This window comes from Mesocricetus auratus, unplaced genomic scaffold (genome assembly GCF_017639785.1).
Source record: "Mesocricetus auratus isolate SY011 unplaced genomic scaffold, BCM_Maur_2.0 Super-Scaffold_100707, whole genome shotgun sequence".
Lineage (NCBI taxonomy): Eukaryota > Metazoa > Chordata > Mammalia > Rodentia > Cricetidae > Mesocricetus > Mesocricetus auratus.
The window spans coordinates 16,516,329-16,543,164 of NW_024429269.1; the positions used below are offsets into that span (position 1 = coordinate 16,516,329).

A 26,836-nucleotide genomic window follows, 5' to 3' on the forward strand; every position below is an offset into this window, starting at 1 on the left:
TAGCTCTTGTGTTTTGGGCTCAGGTGGGAACCCCAGTGATTAGTGTCTCTAGCCTGACCTGTCACAAGTTGGTCATCCATTTGATAACTTATGAGGGTTGGAATGTGTTCTGCTTAACTTTGGAGGTAATTTCATCAATTATGGAATTTATCTTGTTCTCACAGGACAACTACAGTCCCCACCACGTCAATATATTGTACCAGCCATGTGAATCCTCTGCACTGTGCCTGTTGTCTTTAGGGGACTGAAATCTCCTCTCCACATTCCCGAATTATTTACCTAGAAACATTTCTCTTGTTATTGATTAGAGATCTCTAGAAGGGGTTGAAACATATCCTGGTATGTTTTTGGAAGTGAGTCTTCAACTTCCATATATGAAGTTGTGACTATATTCTTATGAAACACAAAGAGCGACCTCTTGCTTTAAAATAAGGACATAGTGAAGGTCTTCCATTATGTATCTATGGAAGTTCCTGGGTAGGGCAGTATGACTTCCAGTGAATTGCAGAAGATCTAGTTATTAGGTAGGTGAGGAGTTCTGGTGACACTAACTGTCCATTCCCGGGACAATTCTATTGTATTGTGGAGTGCACTTGGTGTTCCCTGTGATCTCACCAGTATTCAGGGAACACCAAGTGACTGTGGGATATGCTTAAAGTGTCCATAGACATGTTTACAAGCCTGAGCAGAGATAATTGAGGGCATGGGAAGTCCAGAGAGGAAGAAGGAAGCTGACCTTTGGTCTCAGTGTAAAACATGATTAAATAGATGGTTCTGGGGAAGGCACAGTGAGTCCTGTTCAGGAGATGGGTAGCTTCCTTGAGCAGGTGGAGCTTGAGCTAGGCCTTACAGTTGTGGGGCTTAGCATCTGGGAAGGAATGGGCATAACCTGCTTCTCTGGTTTTCCTCAGAGCAGGCCCACAGTAAATATTTCTGATAGTGTGATAGAGCCATGAACTGTCAAACCTGCAGCTGTTTTTCTGGGAGATCCTCACTCTACTTTTGAGTGAGAAGGAAGGCCAGCAGGAGCAAAGGGGTGACTAATGACGCATCTCTCTCAGGCTGGGGTGTTGCTGCACTTCATCCTATTGGATTCCTTCAGTTTCCATGGGAATTGATGCTAATAAGGAGGGAGGGAAACTCCTCTGACCATGCACCAATACCTCAGGTGAGTTTGTTCTGTACAAATGTGATGAGAACTTGGTGCTGCTAAGCTCTAGGGACAACAGCACTGACATACATCATATCAAATATAGGGTGACACTCTCTTTAAATCTACACAGCTGCGCTAACTTTTGTCTTCCAGGAACAGGGGACTAAGTCTCTGAATGAGGCACATGACTAGTCATGGTGTTTGAAGTGAGAGGCTTACCTCATGGACACCAGTGTGAGCATAGCTGTCCTGTCTTCTGTGGAGTTTACTGGGTCCCTAGCATTTACTATTCTTTGGGCTTCATCTTGGTATTCAGCATAGATTCTCTTGGCCCTATGCCATTCAAATATTCTAGTTCACTTGTCTTTATGTGCCTACAGATACTACCAAGGAGGCACCATCCCAACACTCCACTTTCACAAAGCAGGACAAGCAGATGGAGAAGCTGGAGGAAGTTACCATTAAGCTACAGAGTATAAAATATGAGCAAATTGAGCTAAGTGCATTCCTGGAAAGCTATACCAAGATCGATTTTTATAACAGGTAGTCATTACTCTCAGTTCTCTGACTCCACAGTGTCAAGTCAAGATTTCCTGAGTTCAAGAGGCTAACGATTCAGGGTGTCCTGCTGCATAAACTAATTTTCCTGAGCACATGAGAGGCAGAACTTGGAACCTGGGTAGTCCTGAGACGTGGGCACAGGATCCTCTGTTTCCTCCAAATCAAAAGCAGTACCTATGACTTGAATCACAGTCTGGGGATCGGGACAGCAATGTGTTTGCTCAAGAATCATTGAAAGAGGCCTTGACTGGTGCTGGCTTGAGGGACACACAAGGTCGTGTGAGTTTGCAGTGAGTCTTTGTGCTTGACTAGCAGACAACTGAATGCTGAAAGCTCCTGGCAGCACTAGGATGGGGATGGTAACATTCATTAATCACAGTTTGTGGCTGGAAGGCCTGAAGCTCATCACTGCTACACTCTGGTTTCTTCCTTATACTATGAGAAAGTGATACCACCCTACATTTCATGGAAATCCTGATTATATGTGGGAGCACAGTAGCACAGTAGAAGGCCTGTGTGTGTGTGTGTGTGTGTGTGTGTGTGTGTATGTGTGTGTGTGTGTGTAGGTGTGTGTTCTCTGCATGACCTGAGATTTTGCCATTCTCACAGTTTCCATGGAATGCATGTGTTGTGGCCACTTTGATCCGAATATCTCTGGGCCACTGTGCTCACCTTGGTGGAACATTGTAATCCCCTGTAGAGTTTATAAAACTACCCTGAATTTGGGACTCCTCCCTGGAAATACTGATTGTGTGCTCTGTTCCTCTGTGTAGCAAGAGGCACACAGGAATGAGAATCCCTCTTCTAAAGACAGGAGAAATATCATCAGATGTCTCTGTTGAGCAAAGATGTGTGGTAGAGATTCCAGGGAACTTCTTAGAGAGCTAATCTATAGAACAAGCACACTAAGGGTGCCTATGTGGGCCTCGATAACTCCCTTCAGACACCCTGACTCTTCTGGCCTGGGGACAGGATAGAAAATACAAGCACTAGGAGGCTTCAGTGAATCATTGCCAGGCTGTGGCATCCACTAGGCTGAGGTAGTCCAGGAAAGCCTGATTTCATATGATCCATGAGGTTCATGGGATTCTTTTCTCCTGGGGCCATGCCCTATCCCAGGCTGAAATCTTTTGAGATGATGAAAAAGGTGCATAAGCAGGTAATGTTGGACCTTCAGAGGTTTCCCTTGGAGATCAGTGATAACTTGAACAAGTGCAAGCAGCTTATTGAGGAAAACAACAAATGCTACAGGTAAGTGCCAGATTAAGTTTATGAATGGCTGATTCTGCTCTCTTTGTCTTTGACTCAAAGTAGAGGCTCTGGTTCTAGCCTGTCAGCCTTGTTGCCCTTGGACCAGTGTCTCTTGGACTGTTTTTACTAAGTGTGAAAAGACACTGAGTCCCTTCCAGAAATGTCCTACATAGGAGCTTCTACATAAAAAATGTTTTGCACCATGAAGGGGGTGTCAGGATGCCCAGGGATTCTCGGGATCTGACAGGGGATTCACAGTGTTGATACCATGTAACTGACAGACAGAATTTATTCTGGTTGGGATTTTTGCCCTCCCCAAGAGAGATTTAGCCCTCTATCTGGTGATGCTATCCCAATACCATGAACAGGTAAGCAAAGATGTGGGCTTCATCCTGTTCTCAGGGGTGCAGTAAAGCTCTTGATGCCAGGGTTTTCAGAAGTACTTTGAATTTTCTGAAATTTGCTTGTTTTCTTGATTTGACTTGCCCATGAATGATGCTGGCTTTACTTCTGTCAGTTCTGTTTCAGAACCTGGGACTTTTAAGAGGTGGTGGTACTTGGAGTTCGGAATGGCAAATGGAGCCTAGTTGGGACTTACCATTATTTGGATGTTGGTTCAGTTTCCTCCACAGAATTGGCCTACCAGATTTGACTCAGTTGAAAAACAATGTCCATGTGTTGAAACTGGAGAATGAAAAGCTGTTGGAGGAGCAGATTGCACTGCAAGAGACCTGTGAGGAGGTGAAGAAGCTCCTTAGGGAGGTCCAGGAGAAGATCTGTGACCCCTGTGCTGAGCAGCATCAGGTACGATCAATCAGTGGGGCACACAGCACATGCATCCAACCATAAAAGAGTCTCTCATGAATCAATGCACCTACTCAATTTGAAATCCACCAAATGTCATCCAATTATTCACTTCTGTGATCATTCACAAGTCTCTCTGGAGAGATATCCTCTTGCAAGAAATTGATTGGCAAGGAAATTCTCCTGCTCTGCTGGAACTCTCAATACATTCAGAGAGATTGGTCAGTCATATATCACATATCATTGTATCAGCAGGGTCTCTATGCAGGGACCTACATAGGGAACAGCACAGGGACTTCATGGTTAGGGCATGTGGCTCATTTGCTTTGCAGTTGTTACCTAAGATCACAGGTAGGAAGCAGTTTGGAAGAACTGGATCCTAGTATCAATGTCAAGTGAGTGATTCTCACTGTCAACTTTAGGGTGTGATCTACTCCTTTTTTCCTGCATTCCAATGTGTTCTCTTCCCTTTGCTCAACTCTTGATTCAATTTGACTGAGGTCAGAGTACCATCTTGTCCGCCCTGTTTTCTGTGGCTGGTGCTGGATATTTCTCACTTCCTGGAGCTTCCAGTCTGGAGCTAACTGGATGACAATAAAGGTGGGAAAATTTGACTGGCTGAATTTTGGGTGACAGATTTGAGGCTTCAAGAGAACACTGTCTCCAATGATTTCACTATAGTTTGCTGAAGCTATGCGCTCCCCTGGGAATTACTACTCCCCTATGGATGGACAGCAGTGCTGTGGGTCTCATTGAAACACCTGATGTGCATAGGCTAAATTCAATTGTTCATTCAGCATGATGACCTCCTCATTTCTTTCTGCTCCCTTATTGTTTATGTGGTCTTTGTGTGATGTAAGCATGCATGTGTAGATGTGTGCAGTGTGTGTGTTTTTCCAGGCCAGATAATGACCTATGGTGCTGTGCTCCTCTTTCCCTTATTCCTTTGAGCCCAGGTCTCTCAGGGAACCTGAAATCTGCTATTTTGGTGAATCTGGCTGGACAGCATTCTTTGGATCACTTGTGCCCTACAAGTTGGATCATCTCTCTTTTTTTTCTGTCTTCTAACTGTTCCAAGTTTCAACAGAAAAGATAGAGGAAAGATGTAGTACATGTGCCTTCATTTTAGTCATACTTATTGTTTTGTAATTAATGTATTTTATAATAGACAACAAAAATCAAACAATATAGCAACTTAAAAAAAGGAATAGACTTATTTTTTTTTCACTGCACAGACCTAACAGCACAGGAAATGTCCTGTTTGCCTCATTGTCTTCACAACACTGAATCTCACAGTGCATCTCCTTGCAGACATTGTGGTACTGACTATCTCATGAACATGGTTGTGTCTTAGAATAGATTCCCTCTCAAGGTTGTGCAAAGTTCTGCATTCCAGAAAAGTACTGCAGGTGACATGCAATTGTTTGTCTCTGATTTAGTCAACCTCACACAAATCCCTGACACAATCACCTGTGGTGGGATTCCTGCCTGGGTTCTGTTACCCACTTCTGGTACCATTATGTAACTTGTTGCCTTCTGCATCCGCCTGGGCCCTTGTACAGTTTCAGCCCTCAAGTAACACACAAGACACTATATTAATTATGAAGCTGTTGGCCATTTGCTTGTTTCTTACTGGCTAGTATTTAACCCATAATTGATATTCTAAGTATTTTTCTTACCAGAGAAATTGGTCCGGATCTCTTACTCTGGCGGCGTACATCTCTGCCTCTCTTTTCCAGAATCCTCCTTCACTCCTAGTACTAGCTATCTTATCTTGCTTACCTATTGGCCAACAGTGCTCTATTCAACAACTAATAAGAGACAGATTTATAGAATGACATCTCCCATCAATCAACTTACAGGGAAAAATATTATTTTTCACTCCTGGTTCTGGAGATTTTCTAGAATCCTGGGGTCATTTCTTTTGGACCTGAAGTGAGGCAGTCTGTGCTGAAAGCCGCTCCTCTTGGAGGAAGTTGCTCAACTTGATGGAAAGTGGAATGCAGTTAATAAGACGAGTGTCCTGGTCCACCACCATCCAGTGCTCTTGTGATGGGGAGCATTCCTACATTGCACATTCTGAGGACTTCCTAAGCAGGGTTGGGTAACAAGTCAGGACCCCAGATGTCCACCTGCATTAGGTTTGCCGGATAGACATTTCAATGACTGATCGTCTTTCTCTCCTACTGTCATCAAACAAAAGTTTACCTTCTACTCAATAGTATACCTAATAATTGCTCCTTATATCAGCATTAACTGGTAAACCAAACATGTTACTGCATTACCGTGTGCTTATATGTGTGCCTAGATGTTCTTGTGTGTGCTCATGAGTTTATGTGTATGCTTATGGAGGAGCAACCCTCCACTGAGAACAAAATCTCCTAATGAACAGGAAGAAGAAAGCCTGGATGAAAGACCAAAGAACCTGCTGAAGCAGAAGGAGTTGATCACCCAGCACAGGGATTTAGCAGAAAAAATGGAGCATCCTTTCAGTGTCTTAGAGATGATGTCAGAGCCCAAGTCAGAAGGAGCTCTTAGGACCATGTAAGTCACATAAACCTGGATCTCTGTCCTCTTTGGGATTCTGTCTATCTGGTTGGCTCTCAGCCCCAGAGAGGGAAAGAACACCTCAGGGTTTGTGTTGGCCCCGTCTACAGGAACTTCTCCAAGAAATACTGTGTTTGAGCCTTAAAGTTTCCTGGGATTGTTTACCCCCTATTTTCTCCTGAGCTCTCTGGTATCTTCTCAGAACCTTGTCCCCTGTGTGTCCTCAAAACTCTCGATATTCTCATCCTGAATCTACCTAAGGAGTGTTTAATGTGGAGGACAGTGTGTGCTCCTGCCACTTAACTTCCCTCCCATAACATCACCTTTAGAGAGAGTTTCCTATCTTTGGGCAGATCTGCATGCAGCTCACTCCTGCAGATTACAGGCTCTCTTACAGTATGCATCCCTTTCCTGTGAAAGGATTTTTCTTGTTATACGAACAGATATGGGCTGGGAGCTGAACCAGACTCATTTCTTTGTTGTAGAAATAATTATAAATGTAAGTGCTTTCATTTTATAGGCTCCCTAAAAGGTCTACATTAAGTTTCCAAGGTTGCTCACATTCACCTGTTGTCTATCCAAAGTCACACATATCTAGCCTGAACTGTTACTCATACTATGCTACTCTGATATTTTCTTTCTATCATAATGCATCTAGACAACTGGAGAAATGAGCTGTATTTTCATGCCCAGCACAGTGTAGTTGTCACTTCATCTTCTAGCAGTTTTTAAAAAGCTGAAAAAATATTCAGGGTAGGTGCACTCTGACCCTTCTCCCTTGGGGAAATTAAGGAATGCTCTCAGCTGAAATCTCATGCTGAGTGTCCAGCTAAACATGGCTGGTTCAGACTGAATAGCTGACAGGGCAAGTCCACACCAGGCCTGTTCCCTAACTGCTTTCCTGCTCTAGGTCAGGAAATCTCCAGTGTGAGTTGGCATCAGTCCCAGCCCAGGAAGAGATCCTCCTGCAGAAAGAGCTGCTACAGCAGGAGCACTGAGTCTCACAGGCAAGTGAGCCACCATTGCCTCCCATCCCCAGCAAACATAGCACTGCTGGGGGGAATAGGGGACTTGATCTTGGCTTCCAGTGTGAATATGCCCTGATTCTTCCTAACCTGTGGAGAAGCTAGGCTGGTTGTGAGTCTAATTGTCTTTCCTTCTCAATAGCATATCTTTAGATAAATGAGGAGGCCAAGGAAGCCACAGACAGTCTATGTCCTCAAATCAAGGCCGGCTCAGAAGGAGACATCCTCTTAGAGCTGTAAACTCATGGCTGAGCCAAATACCAGCTGCCCTCCAGGTGATCCATCCCCAAGTAGACTCACTGGTCTGTTGACTCAATATTACCATGGAAAAGAAACCATCAAAAAGGAGCTTGAGATGCAGAAGTCCTGAGAGAATAATTCCTGAGAACCCTGGCTTTCAACAGATTGTCCAGTACAACACCATGGAGGGTAGACATGGCTATACTAGCTTTCAAAAGGTTTTTTCCATCTGATGACTGACTTCCTACCATGATTCCAAGGCCATCACAGGCTGTAGGTCTTTGATGCTAAATCTGTAGCAAGAGACTGTTGTTTAGCTTAGTTTATTTGGTTTTTCGGTTGGGGTTTATTTGTTTTGGTTTTATTAGTATCTTTGTTTTGGTTTCAATTTTTCTATTTATTTGTTCTTCATTTTTTGTAATTTGCTAATTCTACTCACTATTTATATTGACTGTTCCCTTTATTCCGTATTTAGTAAACTGACCTTATTTTTATGAACGTAAATTTATTTGCAACTCTTGTCACTTGGAATCAATTAATTGGTCAAATGTTTTCTCTCTATATATAGTAGCTCCAAACCTCCTGTAACCCCAGATCTCTTGTGTGCCCAGGTCTTTTACACAGCAAGTTCCCAGTCAGCCAGGGTTACACAAGTCTTTGAATGCGGATGGTGTTGCCAACTCTCTGGATATCCATTGCATGATTGAAAAAGTATCTATACTGTGTCCTTATAGTCATTATTTAGCTAGCCCTATAACATAACTTTCTGTATACACATTTCTTGAAATGATCATGTGAACCAAATTAATGGGAAACACACGAGTATGACTATAAAGCTGCTCAGGAAACGAGAACACTTATTAAGGGAGTACGAAATAAATCCATGGCCTGCTCGCTGCCTGGGGACATGATGATTTCCCAGGCTTGGCTACTGCCAACGACCTTTTCTTGTATATGGCCCTGACACAGCCGTGGGTATCCCTGTTGATATACTTGACTCCTTTTACTAGTGAGAGCCTTGCAGCAACCTGCAGTCAGGATCACAGCTTTGACCATGTTGGTGTTAAAGGGACATGCCTGGATAGGGGTCATGTGTGTCTTAGAAGCTTGTACTGCCACATAGGACCATGTTGGTATCAGGGCAGGGACTGTTGCTGAAGGCAAAGTGAGAATTCATAGCAATGCTACATCCATGTTATTGGTGGTTACCTCAGGCCCCATTGCCATCAAAGACATTGTAGAAGACTGGACCTGGGGACATGGTGCTGTTAGAGCCTCACATATCTGAGTGACCTGCACTGCCATCAATGGCCATAGGATCTTGTGTGGGTCCATGTTGCAAAGACACCTGGGATGGGATCTATGTTATGTTCACGGTCTGTGTATCCACTAAGGACACACAGAAGTATGTATGGTTCTGGGCCATCACCTAGGACCATGTTCATGTCCAAGGACTATGTTTCTGTGGAGGTCATACAGATCTGAGTAGGCAGTTATGCCACCAGGAATTCTGGCGTCCTCCAGGCCTAAGTTACTGTCAAATGCTCTGTCTGGACCTGTGACACTGCCACAGCCTCTTGGTTACATTGATGTCAGTGACTCCTGTTATCACTGAAACAGGATAGCTTCATAAAAAGTTAACCCTACCATTCACAGTCTACAACACTAGTGAGAACAGGACCTGAAACTCCTCAACTGTAATCCTCAGGAGAGTGAGTCCTGCTCCTGTATTGAACAGCACAGTAGAACTGAATTTGTTAGCAGAAGTGCAGGTGATCTGGCCTGAGGGTGTGAGATCAGAAGAGCTGGGTCCATCCACATTCTACCTTGTGTTGGCAGGGGTAGGAAAAGATGCCTGCCCCATACAAGCATATGTCACCTTCCACTGGTGGGATAGTTGGCCTCTGGGGCATAAGAACAGAAGATCTGGATCAGGCTCTGACAAGCTGCAGCAATGGGGATAGTGGGTCAGTCACCTTACTGGGGAAAACAGTAGAGCTGTCCCTTGGGGTCCTAATATGTTAAGTCAGATGCAAGGGCATAAGAGCAGAATAATTGGCCTCACTCCATTCTGCCTGCTGCATTGGGTGAACGATTTGGAGCAGTGATGCAGAACTTTCCTGAGTGGTTAGATGAAAAGAGATTGTGGGATAACCACAGCCTCTATCCAGGCCCAGAACCAGTACTATGAGTTATCCCTCCCTAACATAATCTTCATCTATGAACTGCAAGACCATGTGAACTCCCTGATCTGCAGATCCAAAGTTGCAGGACCTCCATGACACAAGGCATCTGTAGGATATCCAAGAAGAATGTAGGTGAAGGTCTATTATTTGCAGTGTAGAGAAGCCAGAGGCATGGAAGACTTGCAAGAAAAGATGTACAGACTGAAGGATACACTGTGTGACTCACTGGGCCACACTACAGCCTCCTCACCAAGATTTTGTTTGTTTGCTTTTAATTGTGTAAAATTGTTATTCTACTGAAAGCAATCTAAAGTTTCAATAATATCACTGTGAAAATACTAGTAGTATGATTCACAGGGATATAAAATCAGTAATAACACTGAAATCACAAAATAGCCAGAATAGTTGAAGCTAATCCTAAGTTGAAATGGTAAAGCAAGAGATACCACACTTTTTTATTAATTAAAGAATAGCAACATGGGAGCCAACAGCATTTTCCTGTAATGAAAGAGACACATAGTCGGATGGAATTATACTTGAGGACTCAGAAATCAATACAACTACAGCAAATACAATGGTGAATAGACACTTTCAGCAAATGGAGCTGGCAAAATAGAGATCTGTATGTAGTAGAATAAAACTATTCCTTTCTCATGCTTACCAAAACAATTAAAAATTCATCAAATAGTCCAATGCAAATACTTAAAACACTAATGCTGTTAGAGAAGGAAGTGAAACCACTTTAAGAATATACCAGGAATTTATATTGTGGTTGCATTGTAGCCACAGAATGCTTTTTTGATAGAATGCCCATTTTTTACAAAATTGATTCATGTGATACATGAACAAAATTTCAAGACTAGTTTTCATAGACATACAAGGAAAAACCCTAAAAATGTAAATGGAGCAAGAAAGGACCAAAGGAGACCAAATCACACCTAAATAACAAGAATGCTGAGGGAGGAATCACCATTATGGATTTCAAAATATGCAACAAAACCATAATGATTAAAACAGAATGATAATGATTTAAAAGTAGACATAGTCTCAGTGGAGATTCTAGGATAAGGGGAGTCATGGAGAGAAGCAGGAGAGGCCATTAATTAATGGTCAACACCAATAACATTGGGGACTCAAACATATTGAAATAAGAGGACCATGGGACAACCACTGAGGACAGAGGAATCAGCTTAAGAAAACAAGAAAATCTGTGTGTGCTGTGGATGGAAAACCTGTAGAAGTAGAGATGTCCAAGCCCTTTGAAGTGTAGAAAATCATGAGTGAGTTCCAAACATCAGACAATGACTTATTCACTCTAATGGGTTGAGTTTTAGCTTTGATCTGATTGTAACTGTTTCATGCTTTTTCAAGTTTTTTTAACTTCTTTAATTGTATAAGAATCCATCATTAAGAGAATTTTGATACTCTGAGGGACCTGGAACTTTTAAAGTCTGAATTTTTTAAATAGTGGAAATTTTAAAGTTTTCTGATATTTTATATTGTGATATTAAGATAACTTCCTAGGAGTCAACAAGATAGGAAAAGTTATACTTTAATAGTGATCTGGTTATGTGTCAAATTGACATGTGTCCAACTTGACATGAGTAAAGACACTTGTGAAGAAGAAACTCAACTGAGTAATCCTTTTAATCATACTGGCCTCTAGACATATCTGTGGAGCGTTTTCTTGATTAGTGATTTATGTGAGCTGACACAGTCCTTTGTAGGTTGTGACTCCCTTGGACAGGTGGTCACTGTGTGTATAAGAAAGTAAGCTGAATCAGGGCAATAAGTGCTAGTTCTCCATGATCTCTGCCTTAATCCCTGCCTCTAGATTCCTATCTTGACTTCCTACCTTAGATTCCCTCAGTAACGGACTAGACAGGGGGGAAAATGGAATAAACCCTTTCATTGCTAATTGGACTTTTGATTTAGTATTCTATTACAGAACAGGGACACAAACTAGGATAAAATGGTCATATTTATACACACAGACCATTGATGATGTCAGCCTTGGTGAAAGAAGCCTGTTTTTGTAGTAGACAGTATTCAATGCAGAAATTCATTTCTAGTCAATGAACTGAGATAGAAACTGTGAGTGTCTAATCTTAAATAGGACATCTTTATCAACACCTCCTGCTGAAAATTAAACAAGAGGAGGTAGAGAGAATATAAGCGCCAGAGGATGAGAATGTCTGCTGTGGAATTCTACATTTTGGAGAAAAGCAACCTATAAATTCATAGCATATGTGGTTACATACATGAAACTTACTTGAGACAATGCCAGTCATATTTCTGACTTAGGTGGAGTTATGCACATTATTCCCTGCTCTAAACAATGTAGGCTCCACTATACCTATCATAATTTGATGGCTGCTGAAGGTGTAGATGGACCTAGAAAAGATAATCCTGAGTGAGGTAACCCAGACCAAGAAACACAAACAACGTATGTACTCATTTATAAGTAGATATCAGCCGTTGTGTCAATTTGAGTGAAACTGGCCAATATAATCTCACAAGGAGTGGCACTAACTAGGAGTTGTGGCCTTGTTGGAGTAGATGTGGTCATGTTGGAGGAAGTGTGTCACTGTGGAGGCAGGCTGTGTTGTCGCTGGCAATGACTTCCATCCTATCCTGTCAGAAAATCAACAGATTCCTGGGATTCTAAGAATTGACCTGAGTTTTGTTGCTGTTTTTCAGAATGATACATAAACCCGCTGAGAGAGTCACACAGCATTCCCTCACAGGGCCCCTCCCCTCAGCCTCCTGCACCTTGGTTTCTGTGCAGCTTCCCCTGCATCTCCCTCACTGTGTCACTCAGAGCACAGTAGTACAGGGCAGAGTCTGACAGCTGCACTGAGGACTTCTGCAGGGGGAAGGAGCTGCTGCTCTTATGGAGAGTGGTGTGGAACCCTTGCTGCTCTGTCTTCTGGTTGTCTGTAAAGATCTTCAGGAGCAGCTGAGGGGCTTTGTTGAGGTATTGCACGTACCAAAAAACTGTAGGAGCTGAATCAGTAGTCTGATAGGTGCAGTTCAGCGTCAAAGGCGACCCCTCTGTGACAGTAACCAGGCCTTCTGTCTGCGTCACTGAATCTCCACTGACCTTTCCTGAACACAAATAATGAATGTGGAGGACTCACATTGCTACATGAGGAAGAATGTAAAGACTCCCACAGCTATGAGAAGATGACGTAATCAGCACTCAGGTAAATGTAACTCACCGAGCATCAAGAGGAGCAGCAGAACTGGGCAGGTGACAGGCAGCATGTTCACAGAAGACAATGACACTTGGTTCTTGAGTTCACCACACTCACAGGACAAGTCTCCTCAGGACCTTCCTGAAACTCCTCACTCATAAACAAAGACCTCCTTCTGCACAGTGACAGTCAGTCATGTGAAGCCACCACCTGATGAGACATTAACCACATCTGAAGAGTTAGCGCCCTCTGCTGGTTTCCCTTTAAATGGCACCACAGATGTTTGCACAACACATTGTGAATAAACTTTAAACTTCACCCAAAGGATGCAGGTCTCATGTCCACAGTGGATGTCTACAATCACCAGCGTTACTGAACTGTATGTATCCTATGGTATTTAGTGTGATATATAAATACCTCATGAAATTTTAATACGTTTTTCATTTTATTAGTTCTTAGGGAATGTTATGCAATGAATTTGACTATATACACCTGCCACCTAAACTCCTGCCAGATCCATTCACTCTTCCCTACCAATCTAGTTGCCCTGCTCCTTTAAAATTAACACATCAAGGTCTTCACAGCCCATATATTCTTGGATGTGTGGCCTTCAGTGGAGGGTAGTCTATGCACCAAGGGCTACACCAATAAAGAACACGAATCCTCCCAAAAGCTACCAACAGCCCATAGCTCCTTGTCTAAGGGTGGGAATACCTACCTTCCCTCTGCTTGCTGGAATTGTGTCTGGCCTGATCATTTACAAGTCTTATGTATGTTGTAGACCTCTGGGAGTTCATGTGTGCAGCTGTCCTGCTGTGTTCAGAAAATGCTGTCTCCTTGTTCTCATCCCCTGCCTCTGGTTCTGCCATCCTTTCTGCTCCTCTTCCTCAGTGACCTTGGGAGGAGATTGTGTGATGGAGATGTTCCATCTGAGGGTGAGTGTGCTACAGCCTCACCTTCCCTGACGTACAGTGCTGCACCATGGACAGGAAATGACAAAATTGTGTTTCAAGTTTTAGAATAATTTTTTAAAAAAACAGGAGAAAATTCACTTAAATGTTTGGAGTGAGTTGAAGCTAACTTTCTTTTTTGTGTCTTTAATGTCTACACTAAAGTTGGCCTTTGAAAACTAACAACTGACAAATGTTTCACAGGAAGGTCTGTGACACAGGATGTGGATGGGGCTCCAGGCCCCGTGACAGGTTTGAGGACAGGCTGCAGGTGCCTGGGGAGCAGTGTGCACTTGCAGCACACAAGTACATGGCAGAGTCCCCAGGCTGGGTGTCTCTGATGTGCAGGGAGAAGTGTTTGGATTTCTTATCCTGTAAAACTGTCAGTCTTTGGTCCTGCTTTCCCTCCATAGTTGACCGAATGTCAATAATGAGCTTAGGATGCTCTCCGGGTCCTTGTTTATACCAAGGAAACTATGATGAGGCACTGTCTGTGTAAGTGCAGTTGTCGGCAGCACTGGCTCCCTCCTGGACTCTCAGGGTGGAAGGATGCTACTCGACCTGCTCTCCTTGGCTCGTCCCTATGAAGAATGATAGAGAAAAAAGTAGAATTGTTAGGTCATCACTACCCAGGATTCCTTTTTTACACAGTAACTAGAGAAAATCTGAATTTAAAAGAGTTTATCCTAGATATCTCAGAAATGCCCACTGAGAATTCTATGTTCCTAAAATCTTAAGTCACCATCCAGCTGCAGCCATAGAAACATGAATAAAATTGGTACATATGTCTTTATCGTTCTTCACAATTAAATTAAGATCCAGTATAGATCATGACGTCTATTAGGTCAGTTAAAGCTACCAGGGAGTTTTTCTTTGTCAGTAACAATGCAACCTCTAGAGTCATCCACTCAGAACTGAGGAAATGGCTTGGAGACAGATACTTAGACCAGCGTTTGTCCTTGAGAGCTATGGTATCCTAGTAACAGCTTTTTCTGTCTCTTGTGGGCTTTGGTTTCAAGATGACAATGTTCCTTCCATTACAGTGAGCACGTGCTGACAATACAGATATGACGTTTCTCTGCATGTATCTTACTTTCCAGAGTCACAAATACACATAGGAACTACTGTTAGGAAAGCTTTCAAAAGTCATTTGATCCTGAGGATGGCACCATCCATGTCACTCACTCCCACAGCATCTAGACTGAATTACTGATAGAACAGCAGTGGTAGAATCTCTGGAAAGTCTGTCAAACCTTGCAAAAAAACCCAACTTTCCTCCTTCCTGTGGACCCTCCCAGCACCACACCACCACATTTCTTACCCATTTGCTTTCCTTTGTCTCAACTGTGAAAAATTACACTGTCTAACTGGTAACTCAGTGAGCGTATAACCTGGGAAAGTAGGTAGGTCATCTTCACTGACCGTCTTGTCCTCCATTACAGCTCCCCTGGTACCATCTCCTGTAATAGACAACTTGCAGAGTCCTATCCTCTCACTCCTCCTGCATTCACTGAGGATTAATCTGAACTCCCATCTGAACTCCCAGTCCTAAATGGAATGTCCCCATCAAACTTCTCCACTCGGGGTTTACAGAATTTTGCAGAAGAGAAAACAGAAAGATTATCCAAGCCAGTGGGGATGGAGGCAGTAAGGAAATAATGTCCTCCAGACACAATAAGACTGGATCACATATGAACTCATAGAGGTGGTGACAACAAGCTCATGGCCTGTACAGGTCCTATACAGATGGAATCCCAGTGCTGAGAGCTGACGTGAACATGATCCCTCATTCCTAACCTAGATGCCACATTCAATTGAAAAACCTCTCCTGAAGGAAAACTTAGTTTTTGCCAACAGCATTTCACTGGTATACAAACCACACTTAAGAACCAGCCTCAGCCGGGCGGTGGTGGTGCATGCCTTTAATCCCAGCACTCAGGAGGCAGAGGCAGGCGGATCTCTGTGAGTTCGAGGCCGGGCTGGACCGACAGCCTCCCAGCCTCCAAAACAATACAGAGAAACCCTGTCTCGTAAAACCAAAAAAAAAAAAGGACCAGCCTCATACCCAACTATAGATGGTCAACTCAAATGAACTCAATTTTATTTTTAGAGATTTTTTTAATCTCATAATTTTTAATCTGGAAATTATTTAATATATTAGCTGCTTGCTTATATGTTATGATTTCTAATTTTGTGTTTTTATTAATTTTTGTGTATGCATATGCATGTGTGCTTGGGTGTATTTACATGTGCTTCTCATTCTTTTTATATTCTGTTTCTTCATTCAATTCTGGTTTGTTGGTTTACTCACTTTTTTGTTTTTTGAAAAGATGGAGGTATGTTAAGTTAGATAGGAGTGGATGTGGGCACAATCTAGGATATATGGGAAGTGAAGCAGTGATCACAATATATTACACAGAAAAAACCCTGTAGACAGTGTTCTGCCTGCATGTATGCCTGCACGATAGAAAAGGACACAGATCTCATTATAGATGGTTATACATCATGTGTTTGCTGGAAATTGAACTCAGGAACTCTGGAAAAGAAGCTAATGCTAATAACTTCTGAACCATCTCCAGCCCCAACTCTATTTTCAACCAGAAAAGAAGAGAATAGCAATGGATCAGCCTGAGTCTTTCTTCCTCAATGTTGTCTAGGTTTGGAGCTTTGTTTCTTATACTGAATGGGTCGTGTCCTTTCCACGTCCAACATGCAGAGCTTAAAATGGTTGATTTTTCATGAGGTGACTGCTGCTGCAGGAATAAGATGGGACAAAATGCTAAGGAGGAAATGTGGAAGCAGGGTGTCCTTCTATTCATGTTCATTTGCCATCTATTTGTTTTTAAATTATTTTCATTTCATGTGCATTGGTGTTTGTGCCTGCATGAATGCTGTATGTTGGTGTTGGATCCCTGGAACCAGAGTCACAGATAGTTGTGAGCTATCATGTGGGTGCTTGGAATTGAATCCATATCCTCTAGAAGAGCAGCCAGTGTTCTTAACCACTGATCCATCTCCCAAATTCCTCATCTAATCAATTTTTAATGGAATTTTGAACATTGTTGTTGCCTTGTGATGGAATTAGATGAGGGACTTCTATGAACTTTTCTACCTTGAATTCTCTTATGCTACTGAACACAGAAAATACCTAAAGCGAGCAGAGTCAGGCATAGAGTGACAAAAGACTGGGGAGAAACTGTCTCATAGTATGGAAATCTAAGACCAGAATGCATTCTTGGGCATCTAACATGCCTGCCATTTCTCTGAAAGGTGCCTGAAAAAATAGATATGATCCCATCTGGTTTGCATACCTCCTATAATATAAATTGATAGCAATTCATGTGGAGATTAAATTTATAGTCAAACGAAATAAAATAAATTGAGCTTTTCTAAATATAGTGGCCATACATAGAGTGTTACGGTGGTGGACTGGATAGCTGAAGCAGTTGTATGCAGGGTGCTCCTTTAGGATGAGCTGTTTTATCATTACATCTAAAACAGCTTTCTTGTAAGAAACTTACTCCTGGCAACTTGGACTATCTGAAAATGGTAGAGTTTGCTAACATATGAAATAAAAGTCACACTGACAGCCCCATCTTGATGGCTTACTGCAGGTACCCAGAAGGCTAAAATTCTCAATAGAAGTAGTGATGAAGTGTACACTGCAAATGTGTGATGCTTTTATTGGTTAATGAATAAAGCTGCTTTGGCCTATGGTCAAGTAGAATAGAGCAGGAGGGAAATCCACCGAAAGATATGAAACACTGAAGGTGGAGTCAAGGTGACACCATGTAGCCACAGGAAACAGAAGCTTGGGGTAAATTATAGAGTAACAGAAATGGGTTAATTTAATTGTGAGAGCTAGTCAGTAATATGACTGAGCCATTGACCGAGCAAGTATAATTAATCCTCAAAATGATTATTTAATAAGCAGCTGCAGGGACCAGTGGGCAGGAGAGAAACCAGTATAATGGGACCAGACAAGACAGATTAAAACTTCCAACTATAATTAAGTTTGTTGGACCTGATGTAAAACAGAAAGCTTTTCTCTCTCTGAATGTAGAAAAAGTGGCCTAGTTTACTATAAAATACAACATAATTAATACCACGGTAAAATTATTAATTGAAAAGTAGTTTCTGTAATTTATATAAAAATATCAGGCTTGCATCACCTAGCAGCCACTGTGCTTTGGCTTTTGCAATAAGAGTTGGTGGAAGCCTGAGTGTGTAAGGATGGCTCTAGGAAGAGGTTGGCCATGGCTGAACCAGGAGTGGTGGCTGCTGTTGGGAATGAACAATGACTGGTTACAAGGCATGGTCTAGGAGAGAAAGACAGTGAAAGAATTCAAGAGTTCACCCAGTAGAAACTATAAGGGAGTAGTCTACATTTATCCAGATGACTGGTCACAGAAAGAAGAATTGTCAGGTAATTCATTATCACCTCAGTGAAGGTAAAGGTGGAAGATGAGGATGAAGAAAATGTGACATCTATCAGAATTACTCTGTCACTGATGGAGGTGACAGCTCAGGAAGCAGAGCTGGCTTTCAAGAAGGTGAACAGCCTGGAGTAGGACAAGGAAATTTTGAAAATCTACTAAAGATATAAGGAAGGAGACTGAAAAATGAACTGAGATGGCTCCGCAGTCTGCAAGCAGATGTGATACTCAGTTTATGGGATAAAGTTCACCAACTTGAAAAAAGACAGCTAAAGAGTGTGGAAAAAGTTGGATAAAGAAGAAATGTAATGAACAATTGGCTGTTTGAAATGGAGAGAATGAAAATGGAAACAACAAATTAAGAAGAGAGAATGAACAGCTTTGGGCATTACTGAGGACCAGAAACAAACAGATTCACAGAAAGAATCATGTTGATCAGTCTGAGAAGATAATGATAACCTATCACAGTTGTCTGTAAATAAATAAGTAAATAAATAAATGAATAAATACTGTGAAATTGGTCAGCATCTGGATGGAATTCAGGCCTTGATGGAAGCTGATGAGAAAATTAGAGGTGAGAACCAAGAATTGAGAATAAAATCTATAACAGTCAGTACAGTGTCGCATCTGCCTGCGCAGCCTGCATCCAAGAATGTAGCGAGGTGGTAGGGATAGATGACACAGAGACTGGTCGTTTGTGTTAAGAAAACTTTATGCTCCCCAAGTTGGCTTAGGAGAACTCCCCAAGAAAAAACGCTTCCCTTTTTAAGGACTTCTGCCATCCATCTACATATAATTCTCCAACCTAGCTCTCACACACCTCTCACAGCTCTCCCAGACTTCTCACCCTCCTGGCTGGTGGTTTAATCTCCAGCCCCAGAATCGGGGAGACAAAGCAGGAAGCAATAAGGAACATCTAGCCATAGGGGGGATCAAAGTCATGGTGTTTCAGTGAGCGAGCCCTTATGGGAGCCCTAACAAGAGCTTTATGGCACTGAATTGTTTTCAGTAAACATGTTTTCAGTAAACATTATCTCACAGCTACCTGCTCCCAGGCCGAAGGGGAAGTGGGTTTCTGCTCAAGGTCTGGTGTCCCCACAGTACAGGACATGGAGAAGATGACTGATGACTATAACATGATGAAAGCTATTGTGCATCAGTCAGATACCACTGTGGACCAGATTTTAAAAGAGAGCAGTCATTGGCGATTCAAGTGTCAGAGCTCAGAGACCTTCTAAAAGCCTGGGATGAAGAGGATGACCCAGTCATGATGGCTGTCCATGCAAGTGCAGAAGAATGGAAAGTGCTTTTCTCAATTCCAAAAACTCTTTCATGTTTTGTATTTCGATATATTCTAAATTGTTATTTCTATTTTAATGATTTACAACAGAAAATAACATCTATATTGATGTTTAAAAACATCATTTTTCCTTCTAGAAAACTTCTAAAACTACTATCTAGAGTCTTCAAGCTCATTTCTTTATTAAACAAATACTTTCAATTAATCAGGAATGAGATTAGGAAAAAGATCTATCAAGATCAGTTTGAAAGACTTTTCAGAGTCCCCTCTTTCTGTGCCTAATTACCATATTCCAATCTCACCTGATTCCTCACCACACACTATCAAGAGTCTAGGATTATGATGGTTGCTAATTGTGAACCCTCTAGATGACTGAATTAGTGATTCTTATTGTAGTAGCTGTCACTTGTGTCACCACTTCTAACCATGCTCACATAGATCTTGTCTTAAAGACAATTTGGAGTTGTTTATTATTTGGTAAGCTAAGATAATCTATATTTGAAACAAGTGTAGTTGCAATGGGGATGGAGCTGAGAATGAATCACAATGGGTGATTTAATTTGTGATGCTCTAGAAAGTAAATGTTTTAGCTCATCCAGTTGCTGGTTAACCACTCTGCTGCTGTTTCACAGTGAAAACACAATGGACAGACAATTCATGAATGAATGTGTGTGGCTGCTTTCCAGTTCTTACACAGACAAGTGGCATGCCAGAGCTTTTCAGCTGTGGAAAATAATCTGCCAACCCTTGGTAAACAGCAGTTGTTTGGATCATAGTTAATTATTGTATATTGAATTATCTGAATTGGATAACATTAAGGAGATTTTCAGGTTTTCTTTGGAAAGAAGTGCTTTAATGAGAAGTTTGGCATGTGTATTACATTGCAGATAAGTAAATATTTTGGTAGAAACAATTGCTAGATTTACTGTAATTTAAATAACGAATATATCTCTCTAGTTTGTCATTTGATAAAATAAAGTGTAGATTTTAGTCATGTGGCTGATGCTTCTGAGCTTTTATCCTTCTACAAGTCAGTATCACATCAGCTTAAGAGTGAACTTCTGCTGTGATATTATTGTGCTTCCTCACAAACATTGCTGCACACCCAGCTGCAGTTTGGGGCCAGGCCTCAGGCTTGCTGGGAGCACTTTGCTTCAGCAGTACAGAGATAGGTGCCTGAGTCCTACAGCTGAGCATCCCTGATGAGCAGGGTGCTGTAGCGCTTCTTAGAATTGAATGTTGCAGTTAACCTCCCATTCTCTTTGTTCCTGGAGTCGGGAAGAAAAGACTGATGAGGCTGCCCCTTGGGATTCGGCTGGAACCACTGCACAGTCTTCATGGTTGTAGAAGAATTGCATGTGAACGTAGAACTGGTTCCCTCACGGAGACTCAGGGCTGAAGGATTCTGCTCCACCTCAACTCCTCTCACCCCTGCTTGGAAACAGAAAACCAAGCCAGAACGAGTGAGGGCTTTCCACCCACACCTGTCAAATATCCCAGGAGACACCATAAGGGTGACTGCACAGAAGCTCTAGGTTGTCTCCTTCCCCCTCCACCACTGACCTCTCTGAAGAATCCCTAAAGCAATTTAGGAGAGCACAACTCACAGCCAATCTGCACCCACAGAATCCCCAGCACAGCTCCCAGCTTCCTCTCCACGGCCCCTGTGCAGTTGCTAGGATGTCTTCTCTCCACCTGTGAGGGTGTCAAGTCTTGTGGCCAGACACGCTTGTGCTTACACACAACAGGTTCTCTCTGAACCACCCAACTTCCTCATTTGTCTGAAGTAGAAGTCACACGAAATTCGACCTCAATACTCTGCGTGGCAACAGCTCCCTAACTGTGGAGGATAATGATGGAGACCCCAAGACACTGTATTTCTATTTTCTCTCTCTCTAAGTCAAACAAAAGGGCAAACAAACAAAACCACAATAAAGAATGCTTTAGAAAATAAAAAGAATATACTCTCACACAAAACACTCATGAAAAGACAAAACATATAAACAGAAACAAAAGACCAGGAAAACAAAAAAATGCTCAATCTAAGCAGTATGATACAATAACACCACTGGTTTCATTCTGTGTTGAGTATTTACTGCTGTGCAAGCGCCCACACTTCAACAAGAAATACCTGGCAGGACTCTTAAATTACAATATTTGACTAATCAGCATGCAATGCTCTGTATACAATGAAAAGAATGTCTTGGATTTAAGGCCATCAACTACATAGAAAATGTTCCAAACCCAGTTGTAGGTTATAAGAAAACAAGACATGCCCCACCCGTTTCCACCCTGATTTATTTTCTGTCTTTTGAGTTCTGCCCAGCTCTCTTTCCCAATGTGCTGTGCAGGAAACCACAGCTGGTTCACATCAGGCCATGAAATCCTGCTCCAGTTCAGCGAGGCCCCTGCCCTTGTATTCTTTCATATACTATAGCTCCCAGTTTTTTCTTCCCAAGTAGTTCTTCCTCTTCTTTCTAGTTCAGAATATATGTGTGTGGGTGTGTGTATTACACTTATATATTATATATGATATAAAGGATTTGAGTAATTTCTATTTCTTTGAATTTAGGTACAGTGGAGATGCTTTTTCTTGAGTGTCCTCATAATGCCCAGTGAGATTCTATTTTGTTCAGAGAACTGTTATTAAAATAGATGGATAGACACATGGAATCCAGGGAACAGACTCTAGATATCTATGTCTTCTGCAGAATGATTGAGAGCTAATGATCCAGGTGATCTCCACACCACATCCCTACTCCTTGCTTTGTGAGTTGATTGCCCTGTGCCCTATGTCTCTTCTCAGATCTTCAAACGTCCAGGCACCTTAAGAAAAGTAATTTCCAGGACTCATGCAGTGCCCACTAGTGGACAGACACTACCAATAAAGCTGACTTCAGGCCATTTCCAAGTCTCTCTAAACCAGCCCCTTTCACTCAATCATTTACTGGTGAAGAAAATGCAGATAGTCAGAAGACAAGACCGTCTAGATGGGAGTTCTCAAACAAAGAATAATGATAGCTAACAGATGTCTAAAAATTGTTCATCATCCTTAGCAATTGGGGAAATGCAAAATGAAATAACTTTGAGATTTCACCCCAGCTAGAATATCTAACATCAATAAAACAACTGACAACAAAGGCTAGGGTTGGTTGTGTGGGGAAAGTAACCTTCATTGACTGTTGGGAATAATGAAAATTGGGCTAGTACTCTGGAAATTGGTACAGAGAGAAGGAACTACAATTCCATACTGGAGGCACTGTGACATTTGTCTGTGTTTTCATCAGGGCACTGCTATGTGAGGCTAAAAGTATTTATCGTTTATCTTCTAGTAGTAAAATCATATAAACCACTGTGAAAGCAACCTGTAGTAATGAAAAATGCTGAAGGAATCATACCACAAATTCTCAAGCAGATTTGAAGAATCTGGGATGACCAAAAAAGATAATATTTTATAACTGTGAAGGATTCTTTGGAAAAACACCAATGATCTCCCATTCCTTCTCCTGTTTTACTTTTAGTGGTGGCAAGAACTGAGATAATTATTTCAGATTTCTGGGCTTCCATGGTTCTGGGGAATTCATTTATTGTCTAACAATGCATCAGATTCTTTCCTAAATAGAACTATTTAAATTTTATGATGAACTCTGATCAGTACACTTAGCACCAAAAGAAGCATTTATAGAAAAATCAGTATGAAAGACTCGGTATTGAAGGCAAAGCTCAGGACAAAGCCTGAAGAGTAATTTTCACTTCTGTATAGACAAGACAAAAACGACAAATGGAAGACAGTGTCTGGTATTTCCCTGCACACACAATCAGTCACTTAGCGTAGTTGTAGTCTAAGCAATGTCCACTCTGAAAATGATTCTCACAGATAACTTCAAGGCCCTGGTGTGTAATCAGCTTCCTCCAGGAATGAATTCCTATTCACATCTCTCCACCCTGCCCCTGTCAACAGAATATTTCAACAGTAAAGTCTTCCAATAAAACCAAGTCCAAACCCACAGCACTCCAAAAGTGCAACAGGCTACTCACTGGTCTGCCTCCTAACATCAAATTCAAAAATCTCTACAAATACCCTAGTTACATCACCCCCTGGCCTAATGTCTCCCCAGTACACCCAGGATAAAAGTCTAATGCCTTGGTCTGACTTTCTAGGACTTTCACAATCTCAGTTATTGTTCCTCTCTATCTTTATCTCTTACTGTTCAGGAAACATTCCAAGAGGGCCAAGGCCATCTCCTAGTCTCTAGAGAAACCCATATTCATTCCCCACATTTATTATGTCCCATCTCTAGAGTCTCGTCATGCAAGGACATAACACATGCTTAGCAATCCCTGTACATAGCGCCGTCCCCCTGACCTCCAACAGCACCCATTTCTGTACCTGGCATTTCGACAACTAACTGTGCCCCATCTGGAATCTTATTTCACATGCTCAAGTCTTTCTGTATCCTCCAAGAGATTATAAACCCTGGAGAGAATTATTTGTGCATCTTCTGTTGCCTTACTCACGGGAACAACCAGGCCACTGGACATCCTTTAACAAGCTTGCCACCTGTGAACGCTTCCTTCTGACTTCTGAATCTTGCCAGGGAATTGTCTACAGATGGAAATTATTTAAAATGTGTGCCAAGGGCCCTTCCCCACCTTTAACTGCCATGCTCCCTGTGCCCCAACGTTTATATTAACTTTGCGACTATAGCACATTAATTTAAACTTACGCTCTTAAATCCTTTCTCTTGTAGCTTCCTGGGGCTTTCGACTTTTCACGTGCCTGTAGGCATCGCCCAGAAGTCTTGGCAGTAGAAAGAGAACAGAGTAGGTTCTCGGAGGTACCTGTAGGCTAACCAATGTCCTTCTGTTTCATTCTTCCAAAGCAAGAACCTCTATTTACACACCCCCTTAGGAGGGTGTCCCCAAGCTACAAGACCTGTTGATTGCCCACTTTGAAACCAACTGCCCCACTTTACACCCTTCTATTCAGGGAGAGTCAAGAAAGCAGTGAAGGGCTGTAGACAGTCCCTGTGCCATGGCCTGGCATCATGGAAACCCATGCCTGGTGGAAGTCCTCCAAAACCACAGGAAAGGGAGGGATGGAAAACAGGGCTCGTGCTGGATTGCTGGCAGGTAGACCTCCAAGTGGGCCTGAAAGTGAAGGCAGTGCCTTAACTCCCAGGCAAGAAGGGAACCCTGCCTCGGAATTGTCTGTCCATGACAAACTCCCTTTCTAGGCCCCCATCGGCCACTCCCACAGTGTTATGGCCAAGAAGGGACCCGGGATGAGCCCAGCAGGCTTAGAGCCATGGGGCGGCGAAGGGGGCCGCAAGAAGGGGGTTGAGAGAGGGTGTGTCTCGAGGCCACTTCCCACAGCACCTCTCTCTGTTGATCTGGAGAAGGCAGGGGCACGCGGAGCGCCGGGCTGATGGCCCAGTCGGAAAAGGGGCAGGTTAACAGGTCAGTGTGGGCCGGCGAGGCCACTCCCGGCCACTGCTCAAAGTTGGGAAAAAGATCCAGCCATAAGACCCGCAACATAAACAAGGCGATGCGCGAGAAAGCGAGAGGCCACTCCTATCCGGCCACCAACGCAAGAGCCCCGGTCCCGCCCGGGGCCGCACCAGCCTCCTGGGCCCCCCGCCCAATGCTGTCCCCAATCCTGGGTTGCAGCCCCCGCAAGGTCCCGCGCGCAGCTCACCTCGGCCGGCCACTGGCCGGGACAGCTCGGCTCCCTGCAGCGGCCGCGGCCCTGCCCGCCACTGGCGCGGCCCCTGCACTGCGCCGCCTCCCGCCGCTGCCGCCTTCGCGCCCACCTGGCCGGCCTGCCCTCCCTCTCCGGGACACTGCGCTCACATACCCGGCTGCAGCCACAACCCGGCCCGGATGGAACTGACTGACGAACCGCTCGCAGCCAGTCCGCCGGCGAGCCAGCCAGCTAGACGCGAGGACACACCCCCGGCCACGCGTGCGCACGGCCCGCGCGACCCCAACCCCGGCCGCGCGCGCGCGCGCTCCACACACCCTGGCTGACTGTACACAGTAGGCGCTCAAAAAATGCTGGAGCGACTCCTCTCACACATGCACACATGCGCACTTGAACTTGACCGAGTTGTGACCCCCCTCCCCCAGCCCTCACCCCTAAATCGGAAAGTTCAGCTGGGTCCGGAACTGAACTAGAGTATCTGCCTCCCCCCCCCCTTTTTTTTTTGCTTTTGCTCCCCCCCCCTCACTGAACTGCAAGCCCAGCCAAAGTTTCTGGCTGTTGTTTTTCCAGCGCGCCCAGGCGGGAAAGGAAGCCAGAAGCTCTGGGCGACAGGAACCCGAGGCCGGGTAACCGGGGGCGGCGCGCGAGGGCAGAAGACCTTGAAAACCCAACCTTTCCATTTTGCTTTGGACCAAGAGTTTTCTTCCCCTGTTTTATGACATTTATTCGTTTGGAGCTGTAACGCGAGGCGGTGTTTACTGTTTCTAGAATTAAATGGGAGAACGTTAACTATTAGCCTTCAACCCTTGTGTAAACAATACCGGTTGCTTTTTGGCACCATTAGGCTCTAGCTTTTGGATCATTTGTAACAGGGAGAATCGAAGCTGTTTCATTGTGTAGTTCTGTGTTTTTCCTGGATAAGGCCAAGGACGGTGGAGAGGGGCATGTGTGTATGTGTGCGTGTGTGTTTACATTCAAACAAATTTAAAGAGTAAAAGAGTACTAGTTCCCTCCCTTCTCTAAAAAGAAGGTTTTAAAACATTTTGAAGTTGCGGCTCATCTCCAATTTGTTACTTGCTGCCTTTCTAGGAGCCAGTGGAGTGTTGGTACAGTTTGGGGAGTCACATGGGATCCTAGAACCAGCATCTTCATCAGGTTCAACTCTGATCTATTTGATAAAGCCGAGTAACATAGTGCCTAGGTCACAGCAAATAAAAATTGCATGTCTTGGGAACTGGCGAGAGATGGCTCAGTGGGTAACAGTGTGGTCAAACCTGAGCCCCAGCATGCTGCAAGGTGGCAGGAGAGAATCAACTCCAGCAAGTTATCCTTAGACCTGCATACACCATAAATAAATAAATAAATAAATAAATAAATAAATAAATAAATAGATAAATAGATAAATAAATAAATAAAATTTAAAACTAGCATGTCCCTTCACCTGCCTCCAACTATGGGAGATGGTTCACAATTAGAGGTGAT

At 43.2% G+C, this 26,836-nt stretch overlaps 1 protein-coding gene, 1 long non-coding RNA gene and 1 gene segment (V, D, J or C); 1 reads left to right on the plus strand and 2 right to left on the minus strand.

Annotated features, from left to right (window-relative positions):
* The first annotated feature begins 1,539 nt into the window (after positions 1–1,539).
* Positions 1,540–7,482, plus strand: LOC121137883. Its single transcript, XM_040740744.1, has 5 exons — positions 1,540–1,696; positions 2,834–2,965; positions 3,586–3,769; positions 6,162–6,313; positions 7,227–7,482. Exons 1-5 carry the CDS (start codon positions 1,590–1,592, stop codon positions 7,312–7,314), a joined length of 663 nt encoding a protein of 220 aa, XP_040596678.1. The 5' UTR covers positions 1,540–1,589; the 3' UTR covers positions 7,315–7,482.
* A 2,718-nt stretch (positions 7,483–10,200) lies between these two features.
* Positions 10,201–13,341, minus strand: LOC121137862. The segment is given in 2 exon segments: positions 10,201–12,875; positions 12,989–13,341. Coding segments are annotated over 2 exon segments (396 nt in total).
* A 7,140-nt stretch (positions 13,342–20,481) lies between these two features.
* LOC121137863 lies at positions 20,482–25,602 on the minus strand. Its single transcript, XR_005875132.1, has 3 exons — positions 25,349–25,602; positions 24,378–24,499; positions 20,482–21,081 (listed from the first exon to the last, which is right to left on the minus strand). It is a non-coding gene; the product is annotated as an uncharacterized LOC121137863 (long non-coding RNA).
* Between the last annotated feature and the right edge of the window lie 1,234 nt (positions 25,603–26,836).